Source organism: Aythya fuligula, chromosome 5 (assembly GCF_009819795.1).
Source record: "Aythya fuligula isolate bAytFul2 chromosome 5, bAytFul2.pri, whole genome shotgun sequence".
Lineage (NCBI taxonomy): Eukaryota > Metazoa > Chordata > Aves > Anseriformes > Anatidae > Aythya > Aythya fuligula.
In genome coordinates, this window is record NC_045563.1 from 52,922,147 (window position 1) to 52,946,393 (window position 24,247).

The 24,247-nt window shown below is 33.2% G+C and overlaps 1 protein-coding gene and 1 long non-coding RNA gene across 9 annotated transcripts in view; both read right to left on the reverse strand.

The window, feature by feature from the left end:
• The window catches only part of LOC116490197, a 70,355-nt gene extending 63,666 nt beyond the window's left edge, over nt 1-6,689 (reverse strand). For 2 of the 6 annotated variants that reach the window (XR_004253340.1, XR_004253341.1), the window contains exon 1: nt 3,043-6,689. This is a non-coding gene — a long non-coding RNA (uncharacterized LOC116490197). Of the gene's footprint in view, nt 1-2,464; nt 2,555-3,042 lie in introns of those variants that run through there. The other 4 variants (XR_004253337.1, XR_004253335.1, XR_004253339.1 and 1 more) reach the window with 3 other exon arrangements.
• A 5,912-nt stretch (nt 6,690-12,601) lies between these two features.
• FUT8 (fucosyltransferase 8) overlaps nt 12,602-24,247 on the reverse strand; it is a 91,120-nt gene continuing 79,474 nt past the window's right edge. For all 3 annotated transcript variants that reach the window (XM_032189178.1, XM_032189177.1, XM_032189179.1), the window contains 2 exons: nt 19,386-19,536; nt 12,602-15,165 (listed from right to left, as the gene is read on the reverse strand). In XM_032189178.1, the coding sequence (XP_032045069.1) occupies nt 14,848-15,165; nt 19,386-19,536 (469 nt within the window). In that variant the 3' untranslated portion in view covers nt 12,602-14,847. The remainder of the gene's footprint in view (nt 15,166-19,385; nt 19,537-24,247) is intronic.

The window sequence follows — 24,247 nt, forward strand, 5'->3', positions numbered from 1 at the left end:
ATTTATTTGACATGGAGGCAGTTGTCACAAATAAAGAGTTGGGTAATTCTCCACTTTTGGAACAGAATATTCACTTCGGATTCCTTCACAGGACACAATGCTGTTTGCTGAGTTCATCTGCTAAGATATTATTTTCTTTCCTAGTGGAAAAAAAAAAAAAAAAAAAAACTTTCCCTGTGGTTTTGATATACAAATAACCTATGCCAGTAGAAAAGGCTAAAATTCTGAACTTCAATAAGGCTCACCATTCTAGATGATAAGCATATTTAATGAGTGTTTAAACACTATTAGATAGGTGTTTTTGGATGGTCCAGAAAGCTTTTCTCATGTTTGATAGCCATTAGGAGTTTAAAAATACAAAGTGTCTCACACTAGTCTTAGTCTTCAAGAGTGTTCTCAAAAGAACAACTAGCCAGATCTTGAACGTATCAAGTGCATTACAATTATGACTTCAGTGTTAGACGGATAGGTTTAATCTAGGGTTAAGCTGAATGAAGGCTTAATTAGGTTATGAGGAGTTTCACTTTACTATGGTTAGATCACTGCTGTTATCCTCAATGGTGCATTAAAATTATCTGAAATATGTCTAACTATATTGCACTTAAGTAGAGACAGTGGACCATTGAGATACAGATATGCATGACAATCAGGACTTTTCTTATAGCTTTACCATCTTACGACACTTATGGACTAAGGCACAATTAAAGCAAAACTCAATTAATTTGTAATTACTCAGCAATAATGATTTTTTTTCTCTGAACATCTGTCAGAAAATGTTTTCATCTTCACTGAACATTAGTCAAACACCTGTTTCTCTGAGCTGTGATGCTGTGGGGAACCATTCTCCAACAGGGGGGTTAATATGTGCTGAAATGGGAATAACTATGTGTGCTTTTACTGACAAGGAAGAATGTGCTAATACTAGAAAACAGCTAACACTTCTTGGAAGCTGAAATAGAAACATAAATTTCTCTTTCAAACTAAATGAGGTGAGCCACATCAAGCCATCTCAAAATAAGTATCAAGGACCAACGGCAATGTTTTTTATCTAAACGAAAGTTTATCTTCACATTTCATAGTTCTTCCTCCTCTTTTTTCTTTTTTTTTTTTTTTTCTTTTTTTAACTTGTTTCATTTTCTATAAAATCAGGATACAAACATATCAGAGTAGTAAAAATACTTTCTACTTTTTCTTGGTTGTTATTTGAGATATGCAATTCAGCACAGACTTCCTATTCCCATTTCTAATTTATAAATGCTACCTCACATTTATAAGAAATGGTGAATTATTTAGACTAAAAATAGATGAAATGTACATGACTAAACTTACAAAATATTAACATTTTGGTTAATTAAAAACTTTTAAAACTATTAATATCATTAAATGGTGAAACAGTATGAACTCAGACTTGAGTTTCACATATTTTAAGGCTTGTATTACACACTAGCAGGTTGGAAGCTAAAAGCCAGTCTGCCACTGCTCTAACCTAAATGATGTCAGGGCTAAGGCAAACAGAAATCATCACCTGATGGTTTTTTTTTTTTAGTGAGTAACACTTACGTCGATTCCTATTAGCCTCCATTCATAAGATATATGCTCAAATTAAGCTCATTTCCTAGCAGTTATAGCCTTATCAGTGTCAATTTCTAGACACCAATATGGATCCTGAAAACAGAGAAACAGAGAACCACAGTATGCATAAATGATTAATACAGTTGAGCAAATGATACTGGAAAAGTGGTGAATCAATATGAATATGAATGTGATAAACTGACGAAAGAAATTAACAATCATCATTAAGATTAATGCTAGAATCATGTATGCACAAGTTACTCATTTAACCATACAAAAAACATGTATCCTGTTTTTCCTCTCAAGACACGAGAATATATAGATCGGTGCTGGATGTGAGGGTTTTATTGTACAACTGAGCCAACTACCAGCTGAGTTGCATTTCGTACATCTCCCACAAACTTGGATTAAGATTAATCTAATTTTTACATCCAAGTCGTTATATTCTCAAAGAGATAATGGCTTGAGTCACACTAACATGCATGGCTTATCCTGCTGAGCCAGAGAACAAACTCTGTGAATTCACTCAGTGATAAGACCGTATTGCAGTAACAGATACAGCTACCTCCTCACTGATACTGATGTAGTACTAGAATCTCTATGATTAGTCTAAGCAATGACTGAAACTAAACTTTATATCTAGTACAAAATCTCTAGACCTGTACTTCAGGTGTCCATGGTACCTTATAATAGCATTACTTCTACTTTAATAAAGAGGGAGAAAGAATATTACTTTTCAAGCAAATACCTGAACAATTCCCAAGTTCCAGCAAGACCAAAACAGAAAAGTATAGGGATCTTAGAACCAAAAGGATCAGGGCTAATGAGTATCCATTATTTACACTGTCATATAGACACAGACATCTAAAGTGGTCACCATGTTTGTGAATACCTGGACAATAAGGGAGCAAATCCTAAGATGAATGAGTCACGGTTTCTCTTAAAAGCAGTCAGTCTCCTCTAACAACACTCTCCCAAATTAGAAAGCCTAAATATAAAATAGACAGAATGATATATAAGTGGAAGTTCTAGAACTAGCAAAGATGGATAAATAACCCTAAAGTCAGTGATGTCTTAGAAAAAAAAAGAAAAAAGAAAAAAAAAAAACACAGTAACTATGGGTTTGGGAACCATGTATTTGGTGGAAAGCACTGCTAACCTATATTGTGAGGAAAAGAACTGACAGAGGACACATTTGCTCCTCTGGCCCTAAACTCTCAAATATAGGAACCATAAGAGCTGCTGCAGTCCAAAAGTGTCATAGCTGGTAACTAAAACATCCATAACATTGATCACACATTGAAGAGTAGAATATACATGTTAAGACAGCTACTAAAAGAAAAGAAGGTGCACAACTCTCTCAATATCAAAATCTTAATAAAAAATAAAAATAAAAAAAAATAAAATAAAATAAAATAAAATAAAATAAAATAATAATAATAATAATAAAAAAAAAAAAAACACACATACCTGTATGGAAGCTTATGTCTTCCAGGTTTATTGCTGCATGAGCAATGATTGGGGCTGGGCATGCATTCCTGCACCTAAAGTCAGAGAATTGAGACCCTTCAGTTCATAAATATACTTCTGCCATTTATGCACAGTGAGTGTAAAGGAAACATGCAACTCTTATTTGTTCTCCATTATAGACTTCATGAGGTATACAGAAATCTAAAGCTAAGGGGAAAGCTGGATAAAAGTGGAATACATATGGGAACAGCCTGTTACAAAGGCAAAGCTGTTAGATAGAGACAATTAACTTTTCTCTTTCTTAAAGTGGTTATTCCTAATTAATTGTCATTTTCTCTCAACCAATAAATGACTAAGAAATGAGGTAAGAAATCAGTCCTTTTTAGTACTGACTGAAGGAATAACTAACTAGAAAACATACCCAGAACAACAGTTGTTCCAAATACTTTGTAAAAGGTCTATACAGAAGTCTATGTTACTTTCTTGTATGCGTGGTGAAAATATTTGAATGTGCTACGATTATATTCAGCATTGGTATTTCTGACCATTCGTAGGATTACGTTCTACCACACATCTGGGATACATACTTTGAAAATTTCTGGTGCATACTACAGAACTTGTCAGCCTCTCACAAGAGACAAATTTTGAAGAGCTTAATTCAAAACCAACTAAAGATTATGGCCACTATGTGTACATTTATCACTGTTTTTAGGGGTTTTAATTATGACTTAATGGAAACCTCGTAATGATGAAGCACAGAGTATATACACAAATGTATTGGGAGTCTCATAACAAAACTTTCAAATATCTATTCTAGCCATTTCAGTCTTAAAATCATACAGATACAAAGGATTAAGAAAGACAATACATGCATAAAACACATGGCAAAATTCAAATTCTTTTAGAAATTTAATGAAAGAGTATAAAGACAAAGGATACTGCCTTGTGAAGGACAAAAGACTCTAATTGCTGGCAAGTGCATACCAAGTAAGTTCCAGGAAAAGCCCAAGGCCTGCAAAGAAAACTACAGCCATTACCAGCAGTAGCTGTAATTTAAAATTATAACAGTAATAATAAAGATTTCTTTCATGTCTATTTACATATTTAAGTTTTGTTTTGTTTTTTGTAGATTTCTTCCTGGTACTCAGACTAACCTTTTACTGAGTATGGTCTGTCTCAGTCAGCAATGCATACAAAAGCAATGTTACTACATACAGATGAAAAAGGTAGAATATGAAACTAATACTATGTCTTCAGTCAAAAAAAAAATCACTGTACTTGAAGGATATGGGAAGGAAACTGGCAGCAAATCTGAACAGCTCTGGGAACTGAGCTTGTCCTGTGTATATACAGAGTACCAGAACAAGCAGTGCTTTACTCAATTTTTTGACTAGTCTCAGAAACAGAGAATTGTAAGGAATGCGTACATCAACACACCCGACTTTGGAATCAAAAAGGCATTCTAATAAAAACAGATTCCAATCATCTTTGAAAAAAAGATTTGTCTTCTTTCAGTGCAAACAGATACTTAGCTAAGTCATTCTACTGCTGAAAACAATCACCACTGATCTAGGCAATTTCCATTTGTGCTTCCTGGAAAAATGTCTACTGCAATTGCAAAAATGCTAGAGATACTTAACTTCAATATTGACATTGTAAACCGATGATGCATGCATCGATTCCAGAGCATTAATATTACTGTATATAGAAAGAAAATGCATTTGGAAATTTGGAAAACTCATGTTTGCTTAGGTAGCAGACTGGTTACATTACTCTACATAATTTTAGGAAATTATAAATATTATAATAATGTAATTCTATAATAATATTAGGAGATTCTGAAATGTTATGGTAATTCTTAAGAATTATGAAGAAACAGAAGACCAGAGTAGCATAAAATTAATAGATCCCCATACATACAGTAATAAATGGGCACAACACAACGTACTGTCCTGATGTACACTTTGAAACCTGAATATTCCTGAGACAGACATTTTACAGACTGCAGAGCAGCAACATTTTTCTGAACTCAGTATGATGCTCTTTGTCTATTTTGGGGAGTTTTCCCAGAGCAATTTGTGTGGCTGCTAGATAAGACTAAACTATGCTTTGAACCTTTCTGTAATAATTGATTTTATTATTTATTTTTTTGGCCATTTAGTCTGTGACATGATAAACAAGTGACAGACATCAAACTAAGACAAGAGGGAAACCTGTTGCTACTCATAGCTACTTTTCATTAATAATGATGTGAGTTAAATGGACAATGATTTCACAAACTCTTTAGCCCTACTGCTATGCAGTGAACAGTCATACACCTTGCACATCCTGAAAGTGAAATTAAAATGATTAATTAACATGACATATCAATCTATTGCCTTATGCATAGACAGCTGATCGTAGTCTTTCCAGACAGATATACTTAAAGCTCTATCTCTCATGTTATACACCACACAATGGTAACGACCTGAAGACCTCAAGATGCTAAAATATTAAATGCAATAACAGAACATCAACAGGCTCATTTTCTATTATGCTTAAAAATGTCTTGAGATAAAACTTCACATAGCTGTTCTGATATGTAGTCTGAATATCAAAGAGTCTGTTCAGTTCAAAAGATGAAAATTAATGCCAATTCCTCAAAGATAAGAAGCAACTGAGACAAGTTAGATAAAACAACAGGGGAAAAACAGGAAAAATTATAATCCTGTTTATTTCTTACTCTGGCATTCAGAGTAATCTTTCATGCAGTTCTACCTTTAGGACTTTAATGGGATTTCTATTTTTCAATATGTTTGTATTAGAATCTACTGCTTTTGGAAAGGTTTCCCTCCTTCTATAAGCCTTTTTGTCTATTATTTATTGTTTCAGAATGAAGAATTGCTGATTTCTGAGCAATAGCAAAATATTTTTTTTTGCTTCTGAGAGCTTAAAATTAAAAATGCGATATACAAAAGATAAAATTTGATGAAAAAGCAGATGCATTGATAATTTAATTGCCTTTAGTTCTATTTTCTTTTTTTATACATATGAAAGGTTGTTTTATTTTTAGAGATTTGAATGGAGTAGAAGAGCATTCTATGTATAAGACAGAGACAGGGAAGATATCAGTTGGAAACAAAGAAATCAAGTTGGCACCACTGGTAGAGAAGTTGCTGTGGAAGAAATTGCATAAATGAAGAGATGAATGAACATTGTTGTGCCTTGTACTAACAGCACGCTTAGAAAACTCATTTGCAACTGCCTTTTAAGCACAGACAACATTATTGCCCTGTACTTCTGCAACTGTAAGATAAAATTTAAAGCAAAGTAAAGCTGGATAAAATAGACTTAGGCAAAACAGTGATAATGTTTGTAGGAAAAAGCATATTACGTAGAATTAGCTCAAACTACTTTTTGAGTACTCCATATGTCCACTGTCACAGAGGTCACCAATCTCTCAGAAAGCAAAACCAGCCAGAAATACCTGCAGAGACTGTAAACTTACTTTCAGTGCCAAGAACTCCAAATTGTTGGCGACAGATTTTACTACTTGCCACAGAAAAGAAGAAAAAAGCTACGTTGTAGTTTTCTAGGTCAGCAAGGCAAACTACAGGTACCTCAGAAATAAAATATGAGACTTGAATCAGCAAGACTTTTTTTTTTTTTTTTTTTAAACTCATGTATGTCTTTATCAGAAGAAAAAGGCTTCAAGGGAGACTTTCATGGGAGATCAAAATCAACTAAGCAATGCAGCAAAGGAAAAAGGAAAATCTAGACTGGTTCACTATAGAGGTAGTAGAGCAGAGCACATGCATTGACAGGACGGATCTTGTCAGGAAAGAACAGTATGTTCTGAAACTGATACCCATCCATCATGAAGTCATGATGGAAAAATGTGTGTCTTTCAAATGAATCCTGAAAGGACAGATCAGGAAGATATGAACAAGATCTTCAGTAAACATCAGCAGCAGATAAAGCTAAGACACCTTCATGTCAAGCCAACCATTACTTTGGTCGCATCCAGTGGAAGGTGTCTCTGCAGGGGGTTGCAACTAAGTGATCCTCCTAAGAGTCCCTTCCAATCCAAATCATCCTATGATCCTCTTCATCTTCCAGAGGTTTCTTCCAGACTCTTCAACAGATTTTATCCCTTTCTATTAGACACAGCTGTCTGCAATGGTGTAAGCATTTATCTCTCCACAGAATATTAATGCAACATGTTAACTTGCGAACAAAAAAGGGCATGAGTAAGCTCTAGCCAGTTCAACAAAATGTGACAAAAGCCTATTATTCCCTTGGTTCTTACACTGACTCTTCTATACATAATTTTAAAAGCACCGAAATGAAATGTATACTTCCATGTTGACTTTCAAAGCTCTCACTAATATACATCAATCCAATCAGCATTGGCATAAATTAATCTATTTCAGTTCACGCTGAAATACATTCACAGCATACAGTAAGTTTCTAAATCCAAGAGAAGGAATGACAGCAAAGTACACAAGGCAATTTCTTAAACCATTGTCCTGTTTCAGAACCAAACATACAAATATGCTGACAATAACAAATATCACCACCATGTAGGAAGGAGCTAAGACTACGTTCCTGAATCTGACATCTGATATTTAGGCTTGTGGTTTGGTTTAAGAATTTCTTTTCATGCACGTAACAGTAAACAATCAATATAAACATCTAAACAAAATATTGATGCAACAGAAATAAAAGCAATCACTACAAAATCAAATTGAACTGAGCATTATTGATGAAATGTTTAGCGCATCTTATGACTATTATTACTGTATTGTCTAGGGATCCTACTGAATGACAAGGATTCAATTGTGACAAGAGCACTGGAAACAAAAAAAAAAGGCAGCGGGAGGAGGGAGAAAAATCCTGGATCATAAACCCTATAACATAAACACTGGACAAAAGGAATGAGCAGCACACTCAGAAGCATAAGAATATAAGGCAATAATATGAATTGGCATAATAAAAAACAGTCATAACACACTAGCAGCTTCAGAGAAACACATTCTGAACAGGTAGATAGATCCTGCACATATAATTTATTTTACATTTAGAAAACATTCTTTATCTTATATAAGCAAAAGAAACATTAAGCAAAGGAATTCATCAGTCCTCAATCTATTATGCAAAGGTTCAGTAGTTGTAGCCTCTGTATACCTAGTGACACCCAGCTTAAAAAATGGTCAAGCAAGCCTAACAGGATTTGTTTACCCTTACTGAATTAATTGAAATATAGTCATAAGCAAAAAATCATTTTAAAAAAACTTCAGTACAAAATGAACTCCATCTGAAGCAAGGAGAAATGTTATTTGGCAGCTTAATCCCACGAATCTGAACTTACTCCTTTAGTATAACAATTTTATTCTTAAGTGAAATCAAGTAGGTTTTATAGAAGTTACAAAGTGACCACAGATTTAAAATGACAAATTCATCAAACATTGTTCTGCAGCAACAAGCTGAAGCAGTGAGGCAAACCTACTGCCATCAGCTAGTCAGTTCCTTTCCAGCATCTTAGTTGGACATAACAGATGCCAGATTCCTTCGCACCCATGAAGAAGGAAGTAGGGTGTCCTGCTTTTTGGTTTCCTTCTATTCCTCCAGGTTGCTACTGTTTGGAAAGATACCAGCACATTAGGCTTCGAGACAGATCTTTTGTAGACAACTGAACTGGACAGCAGTTTCCACATTCAGTGCATTCTCACAGCTAAATATGTAATATTCTTGTGGCTCTACTTGCAGTTGAGTCACCAAGAATTGTGCAGCTCTTTATAGCAAATAAATAAATAAATAAATGCCGAAGAAAGAGAGCAGGAAGACTAAAATGATGGGGTATGCTATGAGAAGACATATTTTGTCTGGTCAAGAAGTTTGTCATGGTGTGAGTAGCAAATCTTATTAAACAAGGAACTTTTATACCTTATAACTAATAAATGTTTAGAATGCTTACATCTGATTATGGTGTTTTCTCTTTGATTCCTTGAGTATACCATTTCAGGAAAATAGGAAAATGCATCTTGCAAGAAAACAAAAACAAACAAAGAAAAAAGGACAAAAACAAAAATTGAAAGAAATATAAATTTACATTTTTATGAAAAATCAAATATTTTTTGATGTCCCTTGCTTTTTTGGTCCTGTAATGATCACTAACAATTAGCAAAGAAATCAAAAGCCACTAAGCAGAAAGCTTTGAAAAATGTTCATACAAACATCTGACCAGGCTCAGATGCAAGTAGGCAGCAGGGTTAATGGAAGAGCATAAAAATATCACAGTCTTCAGAAAACATCAATCAAGAAGATTCTGTGAAAATGCTGGGACTGGTAGGTGTTTTTAGGAAAATTAGAGGAAATGGGTTAAAATTCTTCTTCAAGAAAGTATAGCATAGTTGGGACTTTGTCTCAGTGTATTCAGTATAACTCTTCATAAATAAATTTAAAAATAATATTCTTAATCTGTAGAAAGGGGAAAAATCATGCAAAATTGAAAGTAAAACTTGTATGTTACAGCAATTATATAACATGGACTGTATAGCCCAGCAGAGATGACTCCTTCCCTCAGCAGTGTCTTCTTAGGAGTAAGCCTAAGAGCATGGAGTTAATTTTAAGCAATGGTAGACATTTTTGTGCAAATTATTGGCATGCCTTTGTATTAATCCAACGTTGCTTCAAGTGAAGTGGCAATAGGATTCTGCTGACAAGCAAGTCAAAGGAAATAATCATGCAGAATAAAGGTTCTACTAAATAGCAAACAGCATCAGCATTGTTAAGTATTTGTACACAGTACCAAAAGTGGCAAAGACCAGCACTTTTTATTGTAAACACATCGTGGAAAGAATTCTCAGTTTTCTGTAGTAATGCTGAAAGACCTCTGCCTCACATACTTTGATTCTGAAATAATCTCGTACACAATGAATGCAACCAGTGATGCAGGCAGACACTAGCAATTTTTTGCGGGCTTGGGTATTTTATACCATCTTCTTATTCACCTCATGCAATGTCATATTTCATGCCTTTTAGAAATGAACAGAATGCTATGAAGTCTAGCCCAGACTGTTTATGGTTGACATTTATACATAACTTTTTTTGCTCGTCTTGCTACCTAAAAACTTGTAGATACGTATAGGGTACCTTAACATAAGTCTGTAGTCTGCAAAGAGAATTCTAGTGGTGCTTTAGGCAAATGGAATTTTTGTGAGTTTTAAATGCAGTTTTAATTCAACACAATAAGTGAACTAAATAAAGTTTATGCCCTTTGGCAGCCTTCCACAAAGACTCCATCAACCCCAATAAGGAACAAAAATGTAATACAGTAACAGCCAAAGACCAGAGTATGACTACCGCAGTGTTTATAAACATGACTGGGAGTAGTATTAGGCAAAATCAAAAAAGGATTGCAAATTTTAAGTATTTCTGGCAAGGAGCAGAATGATTCTTCTGGCAGAGGTCCTTAACCCAGAACTGAAATGCTTATTTATATACTGCGGTTTTATTAACCTAATACAGCAACTTAGAAGTATAATATCATGCCTTCTTATTAGACTCTCTCCTTCCCTAAAGAAAGGAGAATTCCCTAAATGCTTTTCACCTGGATTCTTCAAACACTCAAGAGATTACATTGCAAAGAATCTTATGACCTGGGAAAACAGAAGTTCAATTCATTGTTTCGAAGAAGTTCCAAATGGCAGATGTTACTCCATTGGCATGAAGAATATCTTCCTCCCCTTATCAAGGAGAATTTGTAAAGAAAATTTTCTGTTTTATATTCAATTATGTTCCTAGCTCAGAAGATGAGACCCACATTTTTCAATTGCAAACCAAAGAAACAAAATCCTCTCCTGAAAATTAAATACGTTTCTGTTCCATAGAAAATTTTTAGATTATGAATCTCTCCATAAAAAAAAAAGATATCATCATTTATCTTTTCTGAAAAACTAATAAAGAAGATAAATCTTTTAAGAAATTGCAAGTTTCCTTAAAATTCCATGGTAGAAGGGGTAGACAAAACATTTCTCAGAAGATAAATATTCTAAAATTTTGGAATAAAACATCACCCTTCAAAAACAAATCCAAAACACTGCAAATCACCAGAACAGCATGTTAGTAGAGGAGGTTTGTGAATCCCATACATCTGACCGTAGGCTTGACTGAAAATCAAGAACAGAACTCAGGGTGGTGTAATAGCAGCAGCAAACTGATGATGACCCCCGTCTCCAGGTGTACCAAGGTCACAGAAGACTAGTTAACTGAACTACTCAGAAGAGATTTGTTAGCTCAGCTAGTAAGAAGCATTTAGAATTTTCAGTTTACAGAGACTACATTTACCTAGAAAATAAGTTATTATAAAGAATGTAAGAATGATAATGTAAAAGAGCAAAGAAGGAAACAACACTGTTTGCTGGTTTTTTGCTGTTTTGTTGTAGTTGTTTGTTTTTATGAACACAACACGCACACACTCACACATGCACAAATGCTTCTTAAAGAAGGAAAATTTAATTAAACATTAGCTCACTTAAGAGAGTATAAGGGCTGTCTTGTATGGATGTCAGACTTGGTGGTTTGGTATGAGATAAAAATTACATGACTGGATTGCTGCAGAGCTACAAAGTGAACGGAACAAACAAGATGTGTAAATGCTTGCTTGCAACCATTCTGACTGGTATCTTAATGAGTTTACAACTTTCATAAATTCAGTCTTCTTTCAGGTATCTAAGAATTATATATATTTATTTCCTGCTATTTCATTTTTCAGTGAGCTACAATAAAAATTTTGAGATCTCATTTTCATTTACCCATGGATCCTTTCATATTACCTCAATCTCAGTGTCACCAAGAATCAAGTTTACTTTTATTGTCCCATGGTCCCAGGATTCCAAGACATAACTAACCAGTTGTCTTAAAGGAAACACCTCTAGAGACAGAAGCATCTAGCAAGCAGCCTATTGCTAAGTTTCTTCCTCTGAGAAGTACTGCATTGTAAGCACTAGAGAATCATACAACCCAGGGGAATAAGGTCACAGTATCTACGTTAATACATTTCTTAATTATTGACAGTAATTTTATAATTTCATACTATTTCACTATCATTTTCTCAAGACAATGAGATAATTATTCACTAGATATTTAGAATACGTAAGGACACACAGGTACCTTGCCAATAATTTGTCACCTTCATAGTTAGCTGAGCAATTGACAAATTAATTTGGGTAGTTCCTCTATAGCATCAGTGTTTTCATTTCTCTGGTTATTACATCAGAAGATCTGCTCTTGCTTCTGGGGTCATCTTAGATGTTCTGCTATTTATATTTTTCAGTGATATTTTCAATTGACTTACCTGACTAGAGAGGATTTTTTCATATGTTAATTAATTTATGAATACTATTTCTGCATTACTGTCAAATAAATGAGCTGGGAATTATGATGTCTGAAGCTGTAATTAAAGAACTTCAAAATAAAACACTTTCAAAATCTAAAACCACCAAATATATTTTGTAATATTTGTGTGGAAATAATTAAAAATTAGATTTCCCAAAGATAAAATGTTTTTATGTAATCATTGAGGAATAAACGTTTTTGGGTTTATTTTTTTTTTTTTTCAAGCTAAAAAGGAAAGTAACAATGGATTTATATGAACCATTCAAATTTAAGGAAAAAAAAAAGTTGCAAATTAGCTTACAGTTGTGCCTCTGAAAAAACACAAGTTTGGCTTAAACTAGTGGAAAAATTGTCAGAATCACTTAGATAGGAAACTAACATCAAATAGCTTCCTCAGTAGTTCCGAAATACAGAAATAGTAGTTAATGCTAGCCAGATTCAGTCACAAAAAAAAAAAAAAAAAATTGACTTTAGCATTTCTTGCCCACTCCTTCTTTCATTTGCCTTTATTTTTCAATCTGTCTTTAAAAATATTCATTATCTATTGTCATTTTTACTAAAATTACTATTTAATACTAGCAACAGGCAACTTATCTTTTTCTTGACAGCAGTTTTCAACTTTGATTTTGTTGTTCTTTTTCAAGACACACAATAGCCTTTCACTTGAGGAACACATAACTGGAAGGGTTCTACAGGATCTGTCCTGAAAATAATATCACAGAGAACTAATTGGTTAATTCCATTATATACCAATCAAATTCTACCTAACACGCCACTATTTCAATTAGAAAACTATTGCCAAACTTCACACCTCCAGGGATTTCCTTCTTCTTAATAATTTAGGCGTAAAAAGCCTAACATTTATACATGGTCAAGTGCATCTGCTTGTTCTTGTGTCAAAATTGTCCTTTATCTATTCATAAATATAATTAAATATATTTTTAACTTTTGCTTAAGGTCAACCAGACACATTTTTTAAAGTGTGGCATTTTTTCAGTGCCTGAATAGTAAACATATTTTGTACTTCCAGTATTCCAGATCTGATTGCACTACAACCTGTAAAATGCCATTAATGTTCTTTCTATTTGGAAATACTCTCTTAATATCCTGTACATTTATATATATATACACACATACAAACCCCTCATCAAATCTGCAAATTTGTTTGTAAATTTTTTTTTTTTAAATTGTCTCTTTTCTTAATAAAGAGCAGACTAGCAACAGATTTCAAAACACTAAGAATTACTAACAATTTAATGTCATGCAAAAAAACATCTTTGTTTATATTTTACTGGAATCTACTATTTTCTGGGTAAATTGTCAGATTTTTTGAGTACTAATCCAGTGAAAATGGCATCTACTGATTCTTCTGAAATTACATCTAAATTGGTGGGATCTATAAATAGGAGAACTTGGAACATTTTTGCTTAAAAGCAACTAGATTCAATGCCAAAATGATACATAGCTATCTATAATACCCTGAAAAAAAAAATCAGAAGAAAAACAGAGAGGGCAAAAGAACAATCCTAAAGAGTAGATGTAAGACACTGAGCCACTGAAATTATCGTGCTGAAACCCACTGACAACCACAGTACCTCTAGCTGTTGTTGTACTACATGCATACTTAAACATTTGATGAAACTCCAGCTCAGCTACTTTTTCCTTCTCTGTTTTTTTTATTTTTCATTTTTCATTTTTTATTTTTAAATCAAAGGCAATGTCCAAAAACATTCAGTACTAAAGAATTTGTTTATGGCATTGTTTTACAAAAGTTCCTAACAGACAGTGACTATTTTATTGTTGGATGTATCCTTTATTTTATTAATGATGAGAAGTAATCAATGGAATGCTAAAAATAAACTTGTAAAGAAATCTAGTCTGAAATTTGAATCTGAAGCAAATTCAGTGGTCACGGTAACACCAGTTGAAGGTTGACTTTTGCCCATTAGTGAAATAGGCATGGCTCTTTTAAAAAGGTCACAAATCTTTCAAATATAGGCACCATGTTTTAAATTTTGCACATACAAAATATGTTCATGTCACTCAAATTACACGATGTGGCAGTGTTGTAAGTCTGAGCATTATTGTCAATTAATGGCAGAGGAAAGAGCCCAAAGCTCACGTAAGACTACTGACTGGGACAAATCTTGAAAAGAGACAAAAGGTATAAAACAACAGTTTTCCTGTTGTATGTGGTTTTGTGTGTGCATGTGTGAGAGTGCATATAACAAAAAATGTTTAGAAGTAAGTTCAGATAATAGCCCATCCATTTGTTCTCAGTTTCTTTTCCAGTTTCATTACCAAAGGCTTTGATTTTAACTGTATGTTAAAATGCAAATTCAAATCCCATATAAACCATTAGTTAGTATGTTGACTGGTTTGAACCAATTAGAAGTGAGAATCACTGTTGAATGTCTTCATTTCATTCTATTTGTCAGCCTCTGGGTACGTAGGGTATTTGACTGTCTCAATTTTTTCCTTAACTTTGTAAGACGGGTACAGGCCTGTTCTTCCTAATTTTCTATTGATGCCTTTTGAATATCCATCCCAGTGATTTCCAGCTACTCCAATTATATCTCCAGGTTCCATAGGAATTTCATCAGCAGTTCGTGGATGATGAGCATAAATAGCAATCTGGTTGTGGGCGTTCTGTCCCCCAAAGTAGTAGATATCATCCAGTGAATGGAAATACGCTGAAGCATCTGGATGCAATGTCTGCATAATTTCATAGGCAACTCGACAAACCTTGGAAATAAAAATAGAAGAGAAGTCATAAATATTGTGCATGTGCCTACAATGTATCACAGAAGCCAGCAATCAATGTGTAACAACTAAATTTCACAAAAAAAAGATAAAGGTTTGGAATGTTCAGTGTCTTTTAAAAAAAGATAATTGAAAATACCATGTATTTGATAACAAGTGGCATGCAATTTTGAATAAGTATTCTTGAGATCAGATTTAGCAAATAAATAAATACTTACAATGGTCTACTTTTCTGTAAAAATTGAGAACATTCATATGAACACTAGCCATTATGTCTTTTAAAATGAATGATGCGTAGCCAAATGTAAAAGCAAATCTGTTTTCCTTTTCTACCAGCAATAAAAAGCTTATTTTGCTTCTTGTTGAACCTTTAGCACTTGCATTTTCAAAATTTACTCGGCAGTAATAGAGCTTTACATTTAGGCGGGAGTTGTTTGTTTCTTTAAGGAAACTCCAACTTTCACAAACAGTTCCAGGAGCCAATGGCTTTAAAATGCTGTTACTATTTAGGATAATGGTAAAGTTATGACTGCTGGCAACTTGGAAGAGAGCTAAATGAAACAACTCCAGCAAGATGATGACATTGGTAAGGAGGCAGATGCATTTTGAAGTTCACTTGTGTAACATTTTATGAAGGGAATTTTCTTCAGACTGAAAACATCTCCCAACATCAGAATCATGTTGCGTATCTCAGAGTTGCCAGAAACATAGAAGACTGCCACTACATTAAATGAAGCCCTTTACAACAACATTGGTCGGAAAGCTCTTCTTTGTCAGATGTCTGATTTAATCACTGTGATCTTTTAATCTAGATTATACCTTTCTCTGATCTTGTGTAATTAAATCTTATTTAGTTTAATATAAAACCTGATAAACTAACAGTACTGTAGACTTCTTCAGTAGGAAGAATCATTTGAACTTTTTCTTAACTTCCAATCTGTAAATATAATAAAGCCTTTTTTCCTTTTTCTTTTCTCCATCTGAAGATAAGGTGAATAGGGCTTTGCTTTTATCCCTCTTCATCTGATCTTTGAAATAACTTTTCAGAAGTAGCTTTCAGAAGATCAGGCAAAGTTAATTATTTTGAAGTACTTGTTATACCCCATAATATAGAAACAAATTTGAATACTATTACACTGGTAAGAGGTTATTTTATAGCTTCTGTGGTTGTTTTTGATGTTTTGTTCTCTGCATGTGTATGCACCCCACAATGAGAAAACACACACACACTGTGAAAGATTCTAAATCTTTTCAGCATAAGTGCTTTTTAGTCAGTGTAAGTGTCCTGCACACCTAAAACATGCAACATTTCTTCCTTTGTAGACCTGAACCTAGATAACTAAGCTTGAAGTTGTTGATGGTAGTAGACAAAGAACCCACACGCAGAAATATAGTTAAAGCTAAGTAATCCAGCCTCCTATTTTTATTCATAGATTTACTTGTCTTGCAGCCTGTATACTTACATGTACAATGCAAAACACAAAGACTAATAAGCCCTGGAAGGAAAAGAGATTATCAGGAAAAATAAGTTAGGCAGACAGAGCTACAATTTCATCTAAATGAAGACTGAAGAGACAAAAAAGCTATTTGTTTTAATGCACAATCTTAATTCTGCAGCTGTGTTATGATTTGTGTGTGTTACTGCCATGTGGCTTTTCTATACATTTCAATTTGTGCAACATTACTGAAATAGTGCCAAGGTAGGTTATTTCCCTGAATTCCACATCACTTGACAGGCCTAATTTCTTTAGCAACAATATTTTAATGGAACATCTATTCTTTCGTTTATATCAGTATTCATTTAGTTTTGGTAGCACAAATAAGAATTAATATTTGTGCTTCCTAAAAGGTTTAATCCTATTTGAGTATACTGTAATTTTCTATTAATGCCTCTCTAGTGAAGATTTTGACTCTTCCCTCCAGCCCAGAATAGAAAATGGAAAAAAGTCAGCGTAGGTTAGACAGTCCAACATCACACTGGAAATAAATTAGACTATATTCTCACCCTTACTTTGCCTTCATACAGATTGGATACAGGACAGTATTATCATGATTTTGCTTACATTCAAGACAAAGCCAAATTGAAATTTTCCTCAACAGCAGGAAAAAAAATCCAACAGATCTTAGAAAAGCACACTGTAAGAAAATACTGTAGATTGCAATATTTTGAACACACATGAATGCCAGTCCAATGCTGGTTTGCATGTCCAGCAAAATTGATGCAAAACCATTTTTGAGGAGTTTGAATTACTAAAGCAGAAGAAATTGCATAGAATAAATGACAGAAATGGTTGGATCCAATTCACGGTTTTAGTTATTGAGAGTTACAGTCTAATACAGGATTTTCTAGGCTTTAGCAAAGTTTTCTACATTTCTGGAAAACCAAATATGTCATCCAACAAATGTGTCTACTGTTTAATGCAGGCAGTTGGAGAATGAGGATGGCCCTCAAGAATACTATGTACCCCAAAGGTACCCTCAACATGTGGTTATAAAACCAGATGACCTCCAGAGGTCCCCATCAATCCCAATTACTTTAACTATACTGATGTAGTTCAGCATATATTCTTCTTTAGAAATCCCCACAAGTGACAAATCAATTACAATATACTGTCAGTTTGTACCTATATGTAGAAATGTTTCTTCTATGTTTATAGACAGTGTTTCATTTGAAGCAAGCTGTTTTAAAAAGTGGAAAACTTTATCTGAACATCGTAATAGCAGAGAATCTTTTAGATTTCTTATTAATAAAAGGTTTTATCCAAGAGCACTTAATTCTTCTTTCAGAGTGTGAACTATCTATACACTGAAGCATAAGACATACTTAAGACATACATAGCCCTGAGTCTTAGTTGACAATCACCTCTTACACTGATATGCATTCAGTGAAGATACTTCACCTGAATCAAACATTTTTATAGAATTGGATGGTTCCTTACAGGATTTTCCTAGTGAGGATTTTTACTTTGGAATTTATTCATGTCTTGCCCTGAAGTAGCTTACGTCAGTAACCTTCTAAATATGATACAAAAAGTCATTTTCTTTGCAGGGTGTGGTGAACAGTGAAAAAAAATGCCTCCATAAGCGTGACTGAGGGGGGCTTTTCTATTTCTTTTCTGGTTTTACTCTCTTCTTGCCATAGTAATGGAATTAAGAATTTTGGCTGTCAAGATCGATATATTGCTCTATTGATCACATCTGAGTATTAATATAATGTTTGTTACCTGATTTTCATTACAGCGCAGGAGACAATTTACATTTGAGGCTACAGAAAGTTGTGTTTTGAAGTGATTTTTAATTTTCAATTTTGTGCCCACTTCCACATAACGGTACAATTGTATGCAATCAAAATCTATCACCATCTGTAGTAGAATGCTTTCCTAACCAGAGCGCTATCTAGGAGCATATATGATGAAGGTAGATTAAAAATGTTCACTCTTTGATTTCAATTATATTTTGCCATAACTGAAGTAGGTGTATCACCATACTTGACAGAACATATGCCTTCTCTGGTATTTGGTGCTTTATTTTTATTATTATTATATATATTTTTAAAACTTTAAATAGCTTTTAAAAACATATTTTCATGATATATTAAATTAATATATGCTATGACATCATAAAGAAGATGCCAACAGTGACAATGATATGATGCAGTTTTCTAATGAACTCCAACATGCTTCACTGGACCACTCAAGAAAACTTACAGCATATAATTATCTGCAACCAGAAGTTTCTATAGCTTGCAGTCGTTAGAATTCACATTTACTGTCCTCCCACCAAATTACTAGAAATGTAATAGATACTGAAGAGAAATTAAATGTCTCGTTTCTTCATTCTTTGCCACTCCAGCTATCAACTGAGGCAACAGCAGATGTGTTTAAGTTGTAACAGAGTGCCACGAATTACAGAAATGGATGGATACAAGTTATATATTAACTTTATGCAAAGTTTAGAAGTGTTAAACATTTTAAAGTATTTTTTACTTCATTCAAACACCTTATTAAAGCAAATACTTCCAATTGAAGAGAAGTAATCAACCAGTGCTTACAATCATCTAAATGTTCACATAGTATAAAAAGACTAACACAGCCATGAAATTTTCATAAAAGATCACTGAGAACAAGATAACAGAAGCGTGAAGAAAAATAAAATTTAGAACTGGTATATATAATCTATACTGTATTTGTATTGCAGTTTACCTGGGATGAAAATGTACAGACAAGGAAGTCTGCTTGAGACAAAAAGTGGATATCCAGAATAACACCTCTTAGGGAGTTTTCAGTGTATCGATTGTGAAGTCCTGCTGACCAAGATATGGAGTTATCACTGATAAATTCATAATTTGGATACCTGTGAAAATATAATACACTGTTAACAGAAGTGTTTTTTTGTTAATAAGTTCTGTTAGTAAGTATTGTAACTGCTGCAAGATAAAGTTGTTAATCTGTTTTAAGTGAGCCTGTGTTTTACACTCTACTATATTACTGCTGCCTCAGTGCACACCCTCTATTTATCCAGAAAGTTAAATAAAAATACACTACAAGTCTGAGATATGAATGTGCAAAAAAAAGTGTAAAAACATCAGCAAGTATATGCTGTATTCTGTTAATTGTATTGATTTTTACACAAAATACACTGAGATAATTTAGCTTTTTCTTCTACTAAATGGAGTATAGGACAATCTTTGCTAAACTACATTTTTGTTGATTAATATACTTTTTAATAGATAGCGATTATAATACTGTGCAAGAAAATCAGTCACCTCCAAAAGGACATATTAAATAAATGAATCTAAACTAAACCAAAAAGGAAATTGTCTTTCATAGTTATTAAGGCTGTCCAGAGAATAGATTTTATACTTTACTAGTCAAAAGGAAATAAAAGAAATGTAAACCTTCATATTAATGTATTTCTTGAAATATCAGACAATTGGTAATATTTTAAGTAAAAATACTTTTATTTGAAATATATATGTGTATATATATATATATGTAAGGTTTTACAAAGTAAAATAAGTTTCTAATATGTAACAATGACTTCGAAAGAAATAAAGTCCTTTTTGAAAACACTGTAAAACAGCGATCTTTCTCAGAATGTTTGCACTCTTCACTGAGGAGCTGAAATAAAACTGAGTAAAGTAGTGTGGATTAATTAAATTTTAACTCAGTCTCTCACCAAAAGTAAGTTCTACATGAAAAATTCCAGGAAGATGTAACAAAGATGATAATTACTCTGCTGTTACACAAATTTATTTCAATCATGAAGTGCAAATTGCATGACTAACCTACCAACTACAAGTTTCTACTACAGGGCTGATTATAAAAAATTTAAATAAGATGTAGTTTTCAGATTTATCATTTTATAGCAATTATAAAGCAATATATTACATAAGATAGTAAGGTAGCTAATACTACATTTGTAAGAATTAATCGTTATTAAAGTGTCTAATAGAGAAAATCAGAATACAGAACAGGCCCCAGTGCTAGAGCAACCATACTTAGACTTCTAAGTAGATTTTTCAAAGCCTGATAGAACTGTGTTGAACATTCCTCAGAGTAAGGAGGTTTACACACAGAGTTCTTGAAACCTTACTGAAGTTAACACACATTTATACACAACAGTGTAACATGCAGACTCTGGACGCAGGGTAGACATAATTACGACAGCCTCTGGTACAAATATGCCTGATCTATTCCATTTCCATGCTTAAACTATGGGAAAACTGTTTTCAGAAGTTGAACAGGTAAATATAGTAGGCTTTTCCACCAAGCATTCACTAGCTATATGACTATCAAATCAGGAAATTAATTGCAAAAGGCAATCAAAAAGGTTTGTGCAAAGCTTCCATATCTAGGATTAAATAATTTGAGGAGTAATTTGAATTTATCTTTATAGTAACTTTAATAGAATTTTACCTTCCCAAGAGAAATACCTGCTCTAAAAATTAATGTATCTACAGTAAATTTATTTCTTGAACAACCTATTTCTTACTAGCAAGATGTCAGTCCAGTAACTTAACAAATAATGAATTTGGAAAAAAAAAAAAAGTATCATATTTGATCCTGTTTAAAAAAAAAAAAAAGTCATCTGCTGTCTTGTACTTCTGACAACAGAATGAAAGCAGGAGGCACAAAATAATCCCATCCATAATGTAGTTTCTCTCCCAAAATATAGTCTCCCCTCCCCGGAGAAGAACTCCTTTATCAGGTAGCATAGTGATAAGACAAGGAAAAATTATTTTAATCTAAAAAAGGGTAGATACAGATATTAGGAAGAAATTCTTTAATTTGAGGGTAGTGAGCCAATGATACACATTTAAAATCATAAAATGGTTTGGGTTGGTGTATCTCTTCTTCGTATCTAAAAATCATATCTAATTTTTCTAAAGCTACCTAACAGATTCTTGATAGCTATATACAGTCCAGGCAGGACATTTTTTCAAGTTAAGAAAAAAAATAAATATCAGAGGAGGTTGGGAAAGATATAGTTTAAAGTCACTCCTTCCTGCAACTACCAGCCTCATAACTATACAAATCAAGCAGTTTTATCAGAGAATTTCAAGTTCCCATTGGTTTCAGAAGCTGGTCAACTAGCTTTGTAAATATAGCTTACTGCTAAATTGTGCAAGAGGTGCAAACCAAGGAAAGTCTCAGGGTCCTTTTCTCAAATTGCTACAACTGAAGATACATCCAGAACAGGCAATGCATTTTTTTCCCTCCAAAAAGACAGTGTGAGCATGTATGCATATGCATGCGTGTAAACAGATGGATAAAAGAATGTGTTTGTCCAGGTCTTGCCCTAAAAAGAAATGGAAAATGTACAAGCTGTTGAACAAACAAGAACTCTGAAGCACTGCTAAATTCTACATACTGGATGTAGTGCAACTTGGTCATGATGGGAGGGGGCATGGGCTTGCAACAGCTAAACTACAGATATTATACAAGGAGAAAAGACATTTAACTTGCTATTTTGGAAGTAAAGCAGCAGCAAAACAGTGAAAAACAGAGCTTTCATAAGGGCTGGAAAAACTCACTAGAGATAGAAATTAGTGCAAAAACTGGAAAAGCAAATTACAGATGACATTACAGGTAAACAGCCAGAAGAAAAGAATTTAATTTGCTTTATTTTAGTGCTTATTTGGATGAGAAGGAGATGTAAAAAATTTCATATATAAACCAGAAAGATATTGAATATTCTTTATTATTTTGTAGGCATGTTCAGCTGCACTATTTTGAACACACTACCTTGAAGAGAGAAGATGCTGTCAATAATAATATAGACTAGAAAGACATAAAAAATTAAAAAGTTTGTGTTTGAAAACTTTTAGATCAGCCAAAGAACAAGCAATTTACAGCATCCCTAACATACCAGTATCCATGAGAAATGCCATGACCTCTGCTTACCAGAGTATTTAGAATGTTTAATCCCATAATCATTACGGCTCCTCTCTAATCATGTTCTATGTCACAGTGTTTTGCTTTTTTTGTGTGTGTGTGTTTTGGGGTTTTATTTTTGAAATCAAGAGACACACACAAACAAACAAAAAAAACAACTCAACTCTTACAAACCAATACTGCTGACTCCACTGTCTTTACTATTTGTACTTGCAGTGGGCAGACATCTGGCTACAAGTCTGAATATTAGTGTTTTCATGACTATCAATACTTTGAAATACTTAATAGAAAGTATTCATGTGTATGGTAGCTAAATTTTCATTAAATGCCAACAATGTTTGATGGTCAATCACTCTCATGTAAAGAGAATTTCTATTACTTACCAATATTACTGCACCAAATAATAGATGCAACGTAAGAGTTATTCAAGTACAGCATGACAGTTTTTTTGATCAAAGCAACATGAGTAGAACTTCTTTATTTTTGGTCAAGCATCAAGTAATTTGTAGCTTTCTTCCCAAGTAAAGGAAAAAAAATGGTTCATTATTCCTAAAGCTTGACCTTAACCTGAGTTCAGATATCCTTAAATGATGAAGTACCAAATTGGATCCTGCCTTCTATCACAAGAGGTTTCAGATGTCTTCTGCTCTATTGCAAACAGCTGTTGCATGTAAGAAACTTGGAAAATTATGTTTCAGTGTAAACTACATCGCAATGAAACCTCAGCAAGAATACACACAAAAGAAAAATCTTCACAATTTACAGACTCTATGACTTATTAAAAGAATACAAAAGAAATTACTAATAGGATAGTACTAATTATTAATTACTAATAGTACTAATAGGATATATCTATTCATATTTCAATAAGAATGTGATTTAGAATGTACTTTGAACTGCCATAAAAACTGAAATACTTAATAAAATTCAGAACTGTTTTACTAACTCACAATTCTAATATTAGGTTTTGTTTCTACAGAGGGCTTGGGACAATATAATTGCACTGGTAGTGCATCTTATTATTATTCAGAGCTAAACAGTGCTAACAATTTAATATTGAACAACAAAAAAATGCATAACTAAGACTGTCAATGCAATATCGATTTTTGTTATGTTACAAAAAGTAATTAAAATTATTTAGGAAAATGTAATTCACTAAGTACTACAACCTCAACCTTGTATTGCCCCTCTTTTCATTGTTCAGATATGTACTTTAAATTTTATGCTATCATAATTGTTTCTGCTGCTGTTCTTGTTCCTACATATACAAAAAAGGAAGGATTAGAATGCCATCACCTGTGGAGTTTTACACATTCATTTAATTTTTTCAAAACTCCATTAATTTTAAACAACTGCTTTTTTAGAAATGAAAGAAAAACAGAAATAGCAGATCTAAAATACACAGGTTTGCAATGCTGTAGATAATTCATCTATTACAAAATAACATTTTCTGCTTACCTTGTATATGCCAAAGAAGTTTTATAATCCAATATGTTATCTTAAATATTTTTTCCAAGCATGTCTAACAAGAATAAAACAGTTCAAAACCTGCGATTTTCAAGTTATCTTGATTTTAAAATTTTTAGTTTCCTTGCTTAAAGGAAAAAAAAAAAGAAATCATATATATTCTTTTGCTCAAGAGACAAAAAGAAAATAGAAATTGGTGC